Raw genomic sequence first — 16,616 nt, forward strand, 5'->3', positions numbered from 1 at the left:
GGTTGAGGTTAGGGTAATTTCCCCCTTTCCCCAGGGTAGTGATATCCAAGGTTGCTTTCTCTCCCTCTGATGTACTTTAATGCTTCACTTTCTTATAAAAGCAATTTAAGTTAATCAGTTTTGTATTCAACTTTTCTTTACTTGTACTGGGACCAGTTTCTTGAAGTTCTGGCACCCCGGTCTTCCCGTTATCCTCACTCATCTGCTCCCCTCCCTTCCTCTATCTCTATCAGGCCCTTCTTGGCCACCCCTTCTCCCTTCCTCCTTCAGTCCATGAAAGTCTCATCCAAACAGGTGTCTACCTGCCCTCCAGAACCATTAAGGACAATATTTACTCTCTTGCTCCAGCCTTGGTCGATCTCTGCCACCACTGCCACCACTCCTCAAGCACTCCCTTGTGCACCCACTGCTCAAAAAGCCTACTGCCGACACCTCAAACTATTTCCTGATTTCTATTGCTCCTTTCCTGCCAAACACCTGGAGAAATCTCCCATCTAACAATCCACACTGAATCTATCTGTTGGTTGTCTCCATGACCATCAGTCTGGAGACAACCAACAGGCACGGAAAACTGCTGTCCTACACACCCGAAATGTGCTGTCTATCCTGGACTCCAACTCTCCCTCTGTCATCATCCTCCTCGACCTTTCTTCTGCTTTTGACAGAGTGAACCACAACATCCTGCAGTCTCTGAGATACCCTGGGCATCACGGATCAGGCTCTGGCATGGCTATCCTCTTTCCTCTTGGACCAACGTTCCCATGTTGAACTTAGGTCCTTCCTCTCCTCCATCATACTCTCAACATGTGGTGTTCCCAGGGATCTAGCCTCTTGCTCTGGTTTTTCAATGTCTATCTGGCCCCCTTTCCCCACCTCATCACCACCTGATCACTACCTTTTCCTCCAACTTTCAGTGTTATGCAGATGACGCGTAGTTCTCTTTCAGGCTATGCTCGGCCTCCTCCTCCCACTCATCCTGGACAGTCTTTCCGCTATTCAGGCATGGTGCGCCTCTAATGATCTCTGCCTTAATGCCAGTAAGACAAAGATTCTTCTCATTGGGACCCCTGCTCCCAGTTTTCCTCTTTCACTCTGTCCAGCCTCCCTTGGCCCTGTGCCCTCTCCCTCTTGTGAGGCAAAAAACCTTGGGGTCATCTTCGACTCTTTCTCTACACACAACATGGGCATCTCCAAAAAGTCCCATTTCCAACTGCACCTCAGAGGTATTCTACCTTTTCTCACCTTCCCCCAGAAGTGCATTGTCTCCGAAGCCTGGTTCTCTCTAGGCTTGACTATTGCAACAGCCGCTTTCTCAATCTACCTAACTCTACCATCCACCCTCTGCAAACCATCCAAAACAGGACTGGAAGACTTATCCTTGGCCTCAAACCCAGGGACCGCATCTCTCTGGCTCTGAAATCCCTCCACTGGCTCCCGGTGGCTGTAAGGATCAAGTTCAAGACCCTCTGTATCGTCCACAAGGCTTTCTGGGGCCGGGGCCCATACTATCTCCAATGTTCTCTTCTAAAGTACCTTCCTTCCAGAGCCCTCCACTCGTCTACTTCCAACACTCTGCGGGTAAGTCGCTTCTCCAAACAGAGACTGGGTGGTAGATCTCTTTCCTCTGCAGGTGCATCCCTCTGGAATGGCCTCCCTGCACCTCTCTGCCTTGAGCCGGACCTCCTTAAGTTCCGGAAGCTCCTCAAGAACTTCCTTTTCTCCGCTTCTTTTTCTATGCCTCTCCCCTGCTAACCTTTCCCCTCCTCCTATTCCCTCTGCCTTTCACTCAGCTATCCTTCCCTTCCTCTTGCTCAGTTACATTGACTAGCTGCCCGGTGCTCCTGAGTCATATAGGACACCTGCCCTCCCCTACCCAGTCCCTAGCTCTTACTTTTGGGCCCTCCTGCACTGCCACTTGGCCTTCCTTGCACTTCTGGGGCTTGTTCCCCTTGGAGGGCCTGCCTTTCTTTCACTTAACCCAGGACACCTTTGCACTGGGTGCACTTTCTCCCCTTCCTCTCCCTTGCACTTCTTGTCTACGCACTTGCACAATGGTACCAGGCCTAGTAAGATAGTTTGTCTTGTTCTCCCCCCTTTTACCCTCCCTGCCTGGTTGTGCCTTGAAACACTTGTGTATAGGTGCATTATAAATAACCTATCAAACAACAACATAGAGGAACGTCTCTGGGATCCATGCCTGTCTGAGAACCTCTTTTTTGCACGCTGCTTGTTGTGGTCGGCTCACTGTCACCGGTGTCCTGTTCCTGGGATTCTCTCTTCTTGATAATAGTATAGATGGACTTTTCTTCACCCAAGTCTTGGGACTTTTAAGTCCTTGGTATTTTAGAGAGTCCCATGAATTCCATTATGTGTAATGGTTTCAGGAGAGCCTTTCCTGTTGAGGTACCGCTTGCCACGACCCCTAGGGAGGGTCTTGTGGAGTGGGCTCACCTCCCTAGCCTCAAAGGCGGTCAGGTCAGGGGGAGGGGCTCGCCCTGGGGATAAGGGTTGAATTCCCTCAATTCGTCAGTTTATATGTTTTCTGGAGAAGGAGATGGGTTGTGAGAAGGTACAGCATCAAATTGATGTTTTAGCACTGCTTGTCCCACCTGTGAATCTGCTTTAGAATGTGCGTCAATGCAGTAGTGCTGAGTAAAGGTATTAAAGGAACTTCAAGTAGCTGCCTTGCAAATATCGTCTGGGGGGACGTTTGCAATAAATGCTCAAGTAGCTTGTGTACCTCTGGTAGAGTGAGCTCTTAGTGTGAAAGGTAGGGTCTTTCTTGATAATGAATGGCATAGTTGTATCCACTTGACTATCCATCTGGAGATGGCGTTCTTTGAAATGTGATAACCTTCCCTGCCAGTTGCTATGGAATAAAGAGTTGGTCTGTTTTCCTTATAGGCTTTGTTTTGTTCACGTAGTACAAGATGATCTAGTGTATGGAGGTTCCTTTCAGCTGAGTTAGATGGATTTTGGAAAAAAGTAAGTAGCTCAATGGATTGGTTGACATGGAACTTGGAGATCTGAATTTAGGTGAAAACCTAGGATGGACCACCTTGTCCTTGTGGATTACAAAGAAAGGGTCATGTACAGATAATGCCTGTAGCTCCCTAAACCGTCTAATGGAAGTGATGGCTACCAGAAAGGCAGTTTTGTAGGTTAAGTGTTTTAGGTTGGCTTTGTGCATAGGCTCAAATGGCGGACCCATGACTTTTGCAAGCACAACATTAAAATCCCAACCAGGTGGAGGGTTAGAAAGGGTAGGGTATAGTCTCTTTACTCCCTCCATGAAAGCTTTAATAACAGGAACTTTCCACCTAGACAACTTGTTTTGTAAATTCGTGTACACAGACTAGGCCAGAGTCCAGTAGATAAAGCATGTAGTGTAGAATGTTGGAAGGGGAACATTCAATTGGATTTAAGGATTGTGATTGGTGCTATATTACAAACCTTTTCCATTTGTTGAAGTAACAGTGCCTGGTGTTGGGTTTCCGTGCCTCCTTTAGGATATCCATACACCTTTGAGGAGGTTTTAAGAGACCAAACTCTATGACTTCAAGAGCCAGGCTGCCAAGTTCATAGACTGAGGATGTGGATGGAGTGTCTTCCCCCTGTGCTGGGACCGCATGTTGTAGGGGTACAGGAGTTTGGTTTGCACATCGACAGTTTGAGAAGGTGTGGAAACCATGGTCGTCTTGCCCACATTGGAGCCATCAGGATTAACGTGACTTGTACCTGGTGCATTTTGTGTACTATTCTGCCGAGGAGTGGCGTCGTGGGCTGGGGGGTGTTTGTGAGGGGAGGGTAAGAAAATTTCCCTGACCATCTCATCCACGGGGCGTTCCCCTTGGACTCTGGTTGGGGAATCCTGGTTGCGAAGTATGGATGTTGTGTGTATTGGCTTGTGGCAAACAAGTCTAAAGGGGGATAACACCACAGGGAACGATTCTGTCTAGAATATCTTTGTTGAGCTGTCACTCGTGTTCTTCTGGAAGAGGATTTCTACTCAGAGAATCTGCTTGGGCATTGAGTTCACCTGAAACGTATTGAGAGACTACTAACATGTTCCTCTTGAGTGCCCACTCCCACATTTTTTGGAACAGTCTGGACAGACTTGAATAGAGTGCCTCCCTGTTTGTTCAGGTAGAATATAGCAGTGGTGCTGTATGACATAGTACCATTGACCATTGAGAACTGCTAGAAGTTCTAGAAGGTTGATGTGATGTTGGGCTGTGGTCTTTGTCCACTGCCCATGATCTGTGTGGTGAAGTAAATGGGCTCCCCATCCGGAGGGTGAGGCATCCGTCATTAATATCGCTTGAACTGGTGAATTGTGAAAGGAGTTTCCTTTCAATAAATTGTCTTTGGATCACCAGCGAAGAGCCAGGGTTAGCGAAACAAACATTATATCGTCCCATTGTTCGCTTGCCTAAGACCATTGTTTTGCTAACCGCTCTTGCATTGGGTGCATGCGCAGCCGCGCGTGTGGAACTAGGTATCTGCATGAGGCCATCATCCAGAGCAGGCGCATTGCTTTGCGTACGGTTATCTGGTGACCAGCTAGATAGTGAGGTATCAGTAACAGCATGTTCTGAACTCAAGACCAGAACTTCCATTGCCTTTATAATTGTACCCAGGATTTTGTTGGACTGGGAACAATACTTTATTTCTTCTTGTTGATCTCATTGGAACAGAAGGTTGATTGTTCTCTGGGTGTTGAATTTGCAGATTTTAGGGGTCTCCCCTGTTATCAGCTGGTCGTCCAGATAAGGGTACACTGGGATGGAGACTCTACATAGGTGCGCTGCCACTACTTTCGTGAATAACCTTGGAGCTGAGGCTATGCTGAGGGGGAGCACCTTGAATTGTTAGTGCTCCCCCACTATGTAGAGGCACAGGTATTTTCTGTGTGCTGTGAATATTGAAATATGAAAGTATGCATTGTTCATAGACCTTGTGCTTTCGAAAGGGAAGTCACTTCCTGAAGTGTGTTGTCATGCAAAATCTTTGTGGCTTGACATACGCGTTTGCTGGGCGCAGGTCTAGTACTGGGCGCATGGTTAGGTCTTTGTTTGGCACAAGGAAGTTTGTTGAATAAATACCCTTGTTTACCTGGGACGATTTCTATGGCGTCCTCTTCCAGCAGTGTTTTCACCTCCTCCAGTGGTATGTGTTTTTCTTCTTGTGTTGATTCTTTGTTTCGGCGGGTGTTTGGATGGTTTTTCTAAAAAAGTCTATACAGTATCCGCCCGCAACAGTGGATAACACTCACGTGTCTGAGGTGATCTACTTCCATGCGTGGGTGAAGTGCGAGATGCAACCTCCTACTGGAGTGGAATGGGAGGGGACCTTGAGTGGGTCATCATTGTTTGGGAGGGCTGGAGCACCTTACAGAGGAGGCTCTATCTCTGCTCCTCGATCGTTTGAAGCCTCTTTAAAAATTGAAGGTGGAAGACTTTCCCTACAAGGTGCCCCATGATATAGATCGACTACCTTGCCCATAACTGGAGGAGCAATGTGGGCCTTGCCCACGGAACAGTCTTGTGTTGAAAGATTCTCTCTGCACAAATGGCTTTCTGGACAAATGCCCAAGAGATGTTAGGGTGTCATACTCTTCTTAGGCGCTTTTAAGGGCATCCTCAACCGTTTCACCGAACAGTGCGTTTGGCTTAATAGACATGTTGAGTAACGTGGCGTGTGTTTCAAATTTAAATCCTGATTCCCTATGCCAGGTGTGATGCCTAATGAGCGTGCCGTCAGATATGATATTGCCTGCGTCGTCTGCGGCATCCAGTTTTTTCTTTTTAGGATGCAGTGGGCTACCTGCTTGCCTTCGGTTACAGTCTTTAGGAGCCAAGATTTTAAGGGCTCTGGGACTGTCAATTTGCAGTTGCAGTTTGTCCCACTTATGGCAACTGTGGCTAGCCAAGAGGGTAGTATTGTTGGCTATCTTAGTCTGATAGGCAGCCGAGGAAGCCACCTTTCTACCAAAAGTGTAAATCTTTTTACTCTATCTGGTGGAGCCTCTGCAGAGGCTAGAGGTGTGCCTGCCCTTTTCCTAGTTGTGGTAACCACCAGAGAGTCGGGTTTCAGCTGACCCCTGATGTACGGTGGGCCGGACTGAACACTTTCTCAATGCAGGGATTCACTGCTCGAGTAAGGTTTGGCATTAGGAGGGTTGAATGAGTCTCTGAATAGATTGCAGTAGAAGAATTAATTGGGTTGCGGACTTCTCGTCTCCGAGAATGTTCTCCACAAAATCAACTGGGGCCTCCTGGGTGTCTATGTTGAAATGTTCTGCTGCCTTGCGGAGAAGCTCATTGTACTGGAGCTGGTTGTCGACTGGCGAGTCAGCCACTGGTTAATCTTGATGGTCAGATGACTAGATGGCGTAGATGTTGTCATCGTCATAATTGGTCTTGGTCACCCTGTTCCTGGTTGTACTGGTCCCCTTGATCTCCTTGAGAGCCAGGATCAAGTGGACCTGAAGCGTCTACAAAATATAAGTCCTGGGAGGGGAAGCAGAGAGGGTAGCCTGGGTCTGGGTGGAGGTACTGGTTGAAAAGTGTCCAGGCGTGCCTTCTTGGCTGCTGGTTCATCCCTGGCTACTCCGGTGTGTGATGGGCCCTGAAAGTTAAATAGTTCTGCAGGGTGGCGATCCAGGACGTCTTCAAAAGAAGTCATCTTCCTGATGACCCTATTGAAGCTCTCTGCGGTCTCAGATGACCTTGGAAATAGGGAGTGTGTAGAAGTGTACTGTAAGGGTGTAGGTTCCTTGTGATGCAAGGTCCCTAAAACAGTGTCCGAGGGTGCTGGGGTGTCCTTAGATTTAGAGGGGCCACTATCTTGGGAAGTAGTGGGCTTACATGCTAGAGGTGTCGAATCTTTTGTGGATTTTGACATCTTGGATTTTAAAAGAGGGCCCGGGATGTGTTTAATGAGTTCTCTTATTTTTGAAGAAGTGGAAGGAGCTGTCGAAGCGCCTTTCGATGCATGCCTTTCGGTGCACGAAAAGGCGTCTGTTTTATGCACGTGTCAGTAACAGACTTGTGTGCGTTTTGGAAGCCTGTCATGAGTAGAACGTGAGCGAGACCAGATGGCACAGAGGATCTTTCTTTCAACACTGTGTGGCTTTCAGTGGTGTAAAGCACGGTCGATGGCCATCCGTAGGATGTGTGCTTGGTGTGGCATGAAGTGGACACGCTTGAGTCGCCAGGTGTAGTCTCTGTAACAGGACCACCGGCCTGCTTAATCGAGTCGGGGCTGGCATGCGAGAGCCTGTAGAATCCCGCTCGCCATCGTCGTCACTTAGGACAAAGAGGCTGCCATGACTAGAAGCACCCTCCACGTCGATGGAGGTCTCAGCTTGCATGGCGTGGGCGGCCCAGCATTATGTTCTGCAGTCCTTCAATGTATCTGAAGAAAGAACTTGCGCGATTTGCAGTTCAAATTACCAATGGGGGTCCTGGGAGTCCCTCTGCCAGACATTAGTCCTGGTTACGAGAGACTTACCCAGAGTCTTTAGCTCACTATCTTTCACAGAGAAGAAGTATCCCAAACATATCAGTCGTTGTCCTGCCCTAGGGCAGTCCAGCACCGAAATGCTAGGCAATTCTCCTCTGAACAAGAGTACCAACAGCATCCCCACACACGTGTTTCGGTCTGGTTGGTCCTCATCAGTAGGGAGGAGCTGTGCCTCTAAGAATAGTGAGCAAGGGATCCACGTCTGGATTTCCCTTAGAGAGGCACAGCTCCTCCCTACTGATGAGGTCCAACCACACCGAAACACGTGTCTGGGGATGCAGTTGGTACTCTTGTTCAGAGGAGAATTGCCTAGCATTTCGGTGCTGGACTGCCCCAGGGCAGGACAAAGACTGATATGTTTGGGATACTTCTTCTCTGTGAAAGATAGTGAGCTAAAGACTCTGGATAAGTCTCTCGTAACCAGGACTAATGTCTGGCAGAACGTCTCCCAGGACCCCCCTTGTCAATTAGGATTTGCAGTTCTCCAGAAGGTGACTCACCCGCTAGCCCCCGCGGATATCTCACTCTCAGGTGGCCAGGGCACGGCCATCGCCTTTGGATCCAGACCCTGGGGGTGGACAAGTGCGAGAGGATCACCTGGTTGAGGGGTCCTCTGGGAATGGGACACCGGATGGTGAGACGTGGTATCCCTCTCTTTCCTAACACCTTTACACGATCCTACCCAATGGGATATTTAGAAACTCAAAACCCCCACCCCCTTTCCGGCACAAACACTTACACACAGCCAGCCTGCTGCGGGAGAAAACACTCACACCTGAGTCGCGTACATGACATGTCCCAATACTATGGTCAGACAAGGTCAAGCAGTTATCAATTATCAGGCACACAGATAAAAGGAGGAGCACGAGAGCACACTGAGCGAGCCTCCGCATATATGTCATCCAGAAGGAGGTAAAAGCCCTGCCTCGGGACAGAAGAGGGTCTGCAGTCGACCGCAGGCCTCACAGACTTGGACGAAGCCTTCCTTGGAGGATACACAGTATCAGGGATCTTCAACAGTACATTTTGGGCAAAAAGTCCCAAAGGAGTCGAGGGCGCCGGAGTCTTTCGGTGTCAAGAGCGCCGCCAGTTTCGGCATCGACATCGATGACTCCGCCGAGGCCTGGAACGAAGTCAAAGCTTCGATGTCGGTATCCGACAAACACGGCACTGACAAAGTCGACACTGACCATGAGCCCTTACCAGGTCTCGCTGGAGACTAGGACGAGACCTGGAAGCACGGCTCTTGTGACTAACCTGAGCCTTGTCCGAACTGGACCTTGAAGGTTCCCCAATGAGTCAGGTCGAGGACCAGAGCCCGAAGGCGTGCAAGCACGGTACAAGACTGTTCCTTGCCAGCTTAATCCGAAGGCGCAGGCGGAACTGTGCCCTGCGATAGAAAAATCACTAACATCTGCTCTCGAAAGGCAGCCCATTCCTCCGGAGTCGAGGACTTAATTGGGCAAGCCACTTTCCTCGCGGCTCCATCCTCCGAGGAGGACGGGGAAGGCGAGACTGGTGACAGTGCTTCATAGCATGCCGAGACGAGGACGAATGGCGGGAACCACTCTGGGACCGGGATCCCCGGGACACCTCCCGACTTGAAGAGTCGCCCCTCGAATCGTCTGTAGACATCACCTTGAACTGGGATTTATGGGACTTATTGGGTTTCAAACCCCTACCTACCTGAAGCTTTCCCTTACGCTCCCGCAAGGCCTTAGCAGTCAGCGACTGGCATTTGGAACAGTTGTCAGTGTCGTGACTCTCACCCAAGCACCACAAACAAATGCAACCCGGGTCGGTAATCGACATTTTCGAATTGCAGTCCCGGCAAGTCTAGAAGCCAGTCCGCGGAGTTTGAGGGGTTGAAGAAGACATTCACAAGAAATACACGAGGTGTGCCAAGTCTCCAAAGCAAACAACGTTTGCGGAAAAAAACAGAACTGAGGCTACGGGCACCATGCGTCCTATTTATAACATCCGGTGACCTCAATTCGAAGTGTTATTTCTGGCTGGCCTAACGTCCTCTCTACCTATTGCCACAACGTAATTTTCCCAGTCATTGTTTCTCAATGTGCACACCTCACTCAGTTGTCCGATTACCAACCCGTTCTGGTAATATTGTGTTGTCTGTGTTGTCTACTACATTGTGAGAACCTTCTCCTTCAGTTTTCTCAACACAAAATCTGAAGAATCTTCTAATACCTTTCTTCTTATAACCCTTCTTTTTCCTCAAATGATTCCCTCCAATTGTGCATGAATTAATTTGATCAACAACCTTAGGGGTTAAAGCATTATTGCAAAGTCACATCTACCAGTGAGACTGTCACCATACATGACCTGACCGACTATGCGGGACCACCCTATCTTCTTTGGTCACTCTAAACTCCACACCAGGGTGGTATAGAAAAACCCTCCAAACCCGGTGCTACATGATTATCCGGGTGTCGAAAATAAGATTGCACAAGTAGGAACCAAATGTAGCTTCTGGTAGCTGTTGGAGTCACGCTAATCAGCCTCCCTAGGACTAGAAGCAGGAGCTACATGGCTTCCAGCTGTCAGCAATGTCGAAGCCCATTATCCACCTTTCCCTCCGTTTAACAAAGGGCTTACTATTATATACATTTTTGCAACAGTTATTTGTGCGCAACTTAAGAGCAGTGTCCACTAGGATGCCTTTACTGTTTTTCTACATCTATTGCTTTACTTACCTTATGCATATTAAACTTTTTATGCAGTCTTTATAATAGCGTGTATATTTTGTTGTTGGGATAATTTATAAAACAAACTTTAAACAATTAGAATACTTCAACATATAATGCAAATACGTTATTCAATTCATCCACATATTTCTCATACAAATAAACATTTTAACTATTTTGTTCACTAAAACATCCATAAAATGTCATTACATTTTGATATAATATTAATCTGAAAGATCATGTATAATTTTAAGACACCTAATAAGTGCAACAATCAATGTGTTTGTACCCTCCATTAATAGTGTCCAGAGGTTTTCTCTAATCACCATACTAGGAGTGTACACAAATCTGTCTAACCCCAATCCTCCAAGATTGTGTGGCCTAGCAGTGTAAAACAAGAGGTTGCAAAGTTTCACATAATCTACATGTTACAGCCCTTTTCTCCAGACCACGAATGGGACCCCGTCTCTCGAATGTACCTAATAAGTGAAAACGTACAGTCATGAAGCTATAACAGTAATGCTTATTAGGGTAGCGAATCAGAAAATGTGTAATTTATTTGGTGGGGAGGTCGCTACAATTTTACATATTCTGAGTATAATTTGCATCGACACCATTTGTGCAATTGTTGGCACCAATCATACGTTTTCAGTATTGTCATTTTATCCAGTTATTCCACAAAAGCATCAATATTACTATTCAATTACAAAATTATTTGCTCGCATTCCTGTGTAAACTTTAACTTCTTTGAATTTTCAAAATATATTTTGTTCAAATCTTTGTATAATGAGTTACTAACTTTATTTAAAAATCTTATAATATATTTAGCTTGTTTCTGTTTAATATAGAATTCCAAGACTGCAATCCCAATTCATAGTGAATTACCTTGAGGAATTGCATTTGGTAGAATCAGTATCTTCTTCCTGCTAAATGGCGTACATATTATTTAGTACATACAGCCTGGACAATCTTATTTGGTGTGTTCATGTGTGCGATATACCTTTTACATTAGGTCCTTCCACTCCTAAACGTGAGGCCTGCTCTACCACATTTACCAGTTTGCTTTAGGAAGATGCAAAACTAGCAAATTGTAGAGGAATTGTTGTCCTTGTCTAGCGTCAACTTCTATAGATGTAAATATGGAAAAACGCATTAAAAAAAAAGTAAAGTTACTCTGGTTTTTCCAAGGAGTCTAAACTTTCTATACTTGGTCATGTTTATCTCAAAACAGAAGGCACACACTGGTTTACCACTGCACTATGGAACACATTCATTAGTGACTGATTTCTTTATCACAACAGTTTAAACAGCTTTAATGCAGCAACGTACAGAACTCCCAAGAACAATAAACAGAATGAAAAACAAGGATCACATGACATGCCAAACAAGCAGCTACAACTTAAAATTTATATTTTTGGGACAGGAATTCTTAACAAGCAGGGTAAAAATGCAGAGTAATGACAAGACACGATCACAACACTCAATGTCAGCACTGGAAAATAAATTGTTTCACAGTAGCTGCCGCTCTTAAGCAACCAACCATGTCAAGATGCAGTATTCCTGGTTTGATATTCAAGTAAGGAACATCATTTATATCTACATGGGAAATGGAAGGCACAAGGGATTTCAAATTCAGTGTTATTTGGAGAAGCAGGCTTTTGGGTAGGCAGGATGTAAATGTCCTAGCACCACACACAGATATATTGTTCTACATTAATTATTAGGAGTGGGATCTCCATTTTATGTTACATCACTGTATCCAGAGACCTAGAACAGAACAATGCAGCATTTTCTTGACTTTAAAGAGGAATAATGCATTTTAAATGGGTTTTGTACTTTAAGCACATAGACTGCAATAGAAAGCTGCATAATTGATGGTGTAAGCTACGGTACGTAGACTTACAGAACTGAAAGCTATGTGCTAAGGCAAAAATGACAAAATTATGAAGGAATACCTTTTTACAGATAGCTCGCAGCTTGAAAGCAGAAAAATGAAATGCAGAATTTTCATATCATGTTTACAGCAAACACCATAATTTCCCACACAATAGCAAGTAATCATTCCCAAATAGGCCAATGAATGAAATGAGTAACCATTCACATTAAGAAAAAAGGATAATTACATGTTCCTGAATATGTGGCAAATGATGCAATATTCTGCAATGACTATTTCAAACCACAAACAGTGAAGTAATAGCAATGCTCTTATTTCCCATACAAAATCAATCTGCAAAAAGGAATAGACATCAGCATTTACCTTTTTGTTAAACGACCAGATCTTATCCCATTCCATGTTGACTACTGAACGAGAACCACCCTGAAAAACAAAAGAAATGTGTGAAAAAGAAATGGAAAAGAAATAAACGCATGCATGTTGAGGCAATTAACTAGTGCCTAAAAGTGGCAGTTGGACTACAACTAGGTACTATAAATTGTGGAAGCCAATGAAAGCGAGACAAGGGGATTCATGAATGAGTCTAGAATTCCATATATTGTAAGTGGCCATCCGATTCCACAGCTGAGAACTTAATGACTAGAGCAGATTGCTGATCTACTTGCTACTGGGATAGTGAAGGCAAATAGGTCATTCTGGGAAGAGAAAAATAAAGCATCAATCAAGTATAAAAAAAAACCCTTTTTTTAATAAAAAGTGTCTCAGCATTTGCCACGCACTTCCTTTGTGTAACCTGAAAATATCAAAAACAGAAGTCCTCACACCATACGCCAGTCATGGTCAAACATCCAGGTTTCAAACTATTGTCAAGGATTGCCATTGTACACCCAGGCACTTACATTCTCTAGTATCACCATCAATTCCCAGACACGTGCACCAATTCTAAGGCTTGCCACCAAATGCCAAAGTACACACAAGATGCTTGCCGTTGAATACCCAGCTACACCATGTTAGAAAAACATTACATTTTTGGCAACTTTGTCTCCATAGTTCCTATGCAATCCCAATTTTTTGGCTTTGTTTTTGAACCTGCCGAATTTAAGGGAAGTAATGCCTTCAGCTTCACTTCCCTTTTGCTCATTTGTTATGGGGAAGCTGGTCAGTCCTTCAGACTATCAGTGCTGGTAAATACGTTTCCCTTTTATCTTTTACATATTTATAACTTTTTAAACATTGCACAAAGACTCTTACAATGCAGTACAATGGGGATACTTTTATGACACTGGCTTTTTACACTTGGATTTCGGCTACTTGTATGTGTGTCAAAGGAAAAGCTGGTGACAGCACATCAATTTTTAAAGATTTTGCATTCTTTTTATTGTGCACATTCGAGTTTAACGCATATGGGTGAATGTGGCTAGTGCCCTCAAATGACTGTGCCACAAGATTGCCACTTGTACTTTAGTCATATTGTAGTTGCTGCTTTCAAGGGCAAGACTTGTGTGTGCGTAGCCCAGGAAGGGGGTGGAACTGTCAGGTCACATTCCACTTTCGCAGAGCCAGAGAGTCTAGGTTTGGGGTATTAGTGAAACCAGTAGTTCTCCCAGACTGGCTGTTTGAATGGTGCAGATGATATGGTTATGATATGGCATTTATAACGTGCCTGTACACAAGTGTTTCTAGGCACAACAAGGCAACGAGGGGGAAGAGGGTGCTTACCATTGGTGGGCTTGGACTTACCTATAGCCTGACATTTGGATAATAAGGTGACTCCTCCAACCATTTCTTCACATCAGCGCTGAAACAAAGAATCCCTCAAAGACGAACAGTCAACTGAGGATCCCAAGAAGACTCCCAAAAAGGCCTAGCATCGCTTCCTGTGTCTGGCCCTGTGTAGCCCTGTTTGACTATCTCATCTCTAAAGACCCTGAGCAGTGCTTGAGCCCTTGGACTAGTGGGACCAACTAGTCTCAACCCCTTAGAGGACACAGCCATCCTGACCGTTCTAAAGTGTCCCAGGACTACCTGGGACTGACCAGCTCTCTCGTGTGCTATCTTGCCAGAAGCATTGCCGTATCTGCGGATGCACCTGGAACTTTGATGGTCGCCAGCCAGTTTGTGGTACAAATCGCCTTCACTCCGAATTTCAAATTCCCAGAATCAAGGGATCATGTCCTAGAGAATCTACAACCACAACTGGAAGGATGGCTGTAGTCTGTGTGCAATGGCAGTTGCTGAAACTAACCCCCCTTCCCCATTTGAAGTGTCCTGAAGAGGCATGCATCAGTGAATCTTACATTTCTTCCTCGCCTGCCAAGGGTTGAATTTGCACCTGCACTGGAACAGAGGTATGCCTGCACCCCCAGCTCCTGGACCTCTCACCCTATCCAGCATCGGGAAATCCAACCTCCAGCAACCCCCAGTCGACCCATCAAGTCATGTAGTAAAATCGGGATGGGGGTGGGGGGTGAGGGGAGCAGGGGGTGATGTAAATGCAAAGCATTTTGTCTCCCATGAACCGGTACCTTTGTAGCCTAATCCTACATTCTGCTGCCTTTTGGTCATCTGAACTGGGTAGCATTTTCTGAAAGACAACAAAACTTCCTTACCTAGTAACCTGAATATCTTATTTGAAACATCATCAACACAAGTTAAACAGAACTTCCCTACAGAGACTACATTCTGGGAAGAAGCATTGTGGCTTCTTTGACTTTGACACGAGTCGCCGTTCTTCTCAGGGATTGGACTGCTGAAGCTAGGGAAATTAATTTGTGACTTGGTTCCATTTTTACAGCATTCATTTACATACCCTCTTCTGTTGATTAAGTCATTTGAATGCATTTCAAGAACCTATGGTGAATATATGTTTATAATGGAGTATTGCCCGATCACCCACTAGTTCCATTTTTGTGTGTGTGTAGAAGGTCTAGAAGAAATATTTGTATTTTTATACATACATTGTGTGGACTCATTGACGGTCCCTGATCGCACTCAGACTCTGAGAATAGCCTTGACTGCTACCTTGATTGGGTTTTGGCTAACCAGAGGACCCTGTTCACTATAACTAGGGTGGCTTCTGAAAATCTGTCCACCAGACCAGATCCTCGAAATCCATCTTAACACTCCATTAGCAAGGATCATCATCAAATAGCCACAAATGTCAATGCGCAGCTAGTCAATCTAAGTCCAGGATGCAGCAGCTAAGTGCAGAATTACTGTTCTATCACGCATAGGCCAATTCCTCAGTGACAAAAGTACAGGAAAAAGTGGCCTGCGCAGGTAAAGGGTAGTGATGCAGCACTACTCCCATGCACCAACACTATGAACGAGCTGAATTAGGAACAAGAGTGTTTGTTCCATACTTCTAGCCATGGCCAGCTCCCAAACCTCAGTGCCTGTGAAAAATGAATGCGGACTCAAGAGATACCCAGTGTGTGTAGAGAAGCTGAAGTGTGCCATCCTTACAATTTGTGCACGCCACTGCCTTTGATAGCAGGAACTAAAAAGCAGGAATGGCTGGATGTCCCACCGTACTAGGCAGTCTGAGATCGGCATGGTGTCCCAATTTTCCCCCATGCTTCACTGTGTGCCTTCCCAGACTGCCTGTTCGGATACAGACTTTGCAGGAAGATGGAAGGGGTAGGCTGGACAGGTGGCTCAAAGACATCGGATGATCATGTAGTAGAAAAACAGATAACTTGCATTCTCCCCAAATGCTCTCCCAATGTTTAGATGGATTTCCAGAATTATCCATCTGTGAAGATTCTGAGAGGCCACCCTAGTGGGTGAACATGTTTAACACAAAGTATTAGGTACGTTTTTCTAAAGTCCAATTCGGATTGGACTCCACACGACATATCGCATGTCGGTAGGGTCCCAACTTCTAACATAGGCCTGTACCACCCAAGGTTGGTAAAGTGGCATAGGAGTCAGTCTTTTCTTAGGAGGAATGGGAGATGTAAATCAGTACACAGAAATCAGAACATACATAGACCCAAAGAAACAATTACACACTTGTAGTTATATCTCAAAAAGAGTGATATATATATATATATATATATATATATATATATATGAAACAAGTTACTTACCTGTAACTGTTCTCCAGCATGGGTCTGGCATGTATACACATGCTCATAAATATTCCTAGTCAGGCTGGATATCCTCAGTAAAATAGAAAGCAGTTTCACTACCGTTTATAAACGGTCTTTCTCCTATAAACCATTTACTGAGCTTTGGGTCCTACTGCCCCCAGCCAATGACGGTCCTCTCCTAAGCCCCTCCTCTGGCAGCAATCTTCAGATTTAGTAGCACGTAAAGTGGCAGTAGGACCAAGTGAAGAGCCGCAGAGGGGCAGGCGGGAGGGTTCGCATGTGAATCCATGCCAGACCCATGCTGGAGAACAACAGTTACAGGTAAGTAACTTGTTCCTTCTCCAGCATGGGATCTGGCATGGATTCACATGCTCATGAATAAATAATATACAGCAGTAC

General features: G+C 45.5%; 1 protein-coding gene across 2 annotated transcripts in view; it reads right to left on the reverse strand.

The window, feature by feature from the left end:
- Positions 1-16,616, reverse strand: part of EPRS1 (glutamyl-prolyl-tRNA synthetase 1) — a 1,308,133-nt gene that overhangs the window by 966,310 nt on the left and 325,207 nt on the right. The window contains exons 12-13 of one of the 2 annotated variants that reach the window (XM_069608585.1): positions 12,487-12,546; positions 12,185-12,205 (exon numbers count right to left, since the gene is read on the reverse strand). In XM_069608585.1, the coding sequence (XP_069464686.1) occupies positions 12,185-12,205; positions 12,487-12,546 (81 nt within the window). The remainder of the gene's footprint in view (positions 1-12,184; positions 12,206-12,486; positions 12,547-16,616) is intronic. The other variant, XM_069608586.1, reaches the window with a different exon arrangement.

The sequence above is a fragment of the Ambystoma mexicanum genome, chromosome 4q (assembly GCF_040938575.1).
Source record: "Ambystoma mexicanum isolate Mex_15411 chromosome 4q, UKY_AmexF1_1, whole genome shotgun sequence".
In the NCBI taxonomy this organism is placed as follows: Eukaryota; Metazoa; Chordata; class Amphibia; order Caudata; family Ambystomatidae; genus Ambystoma; species Ambystoma mexicanum.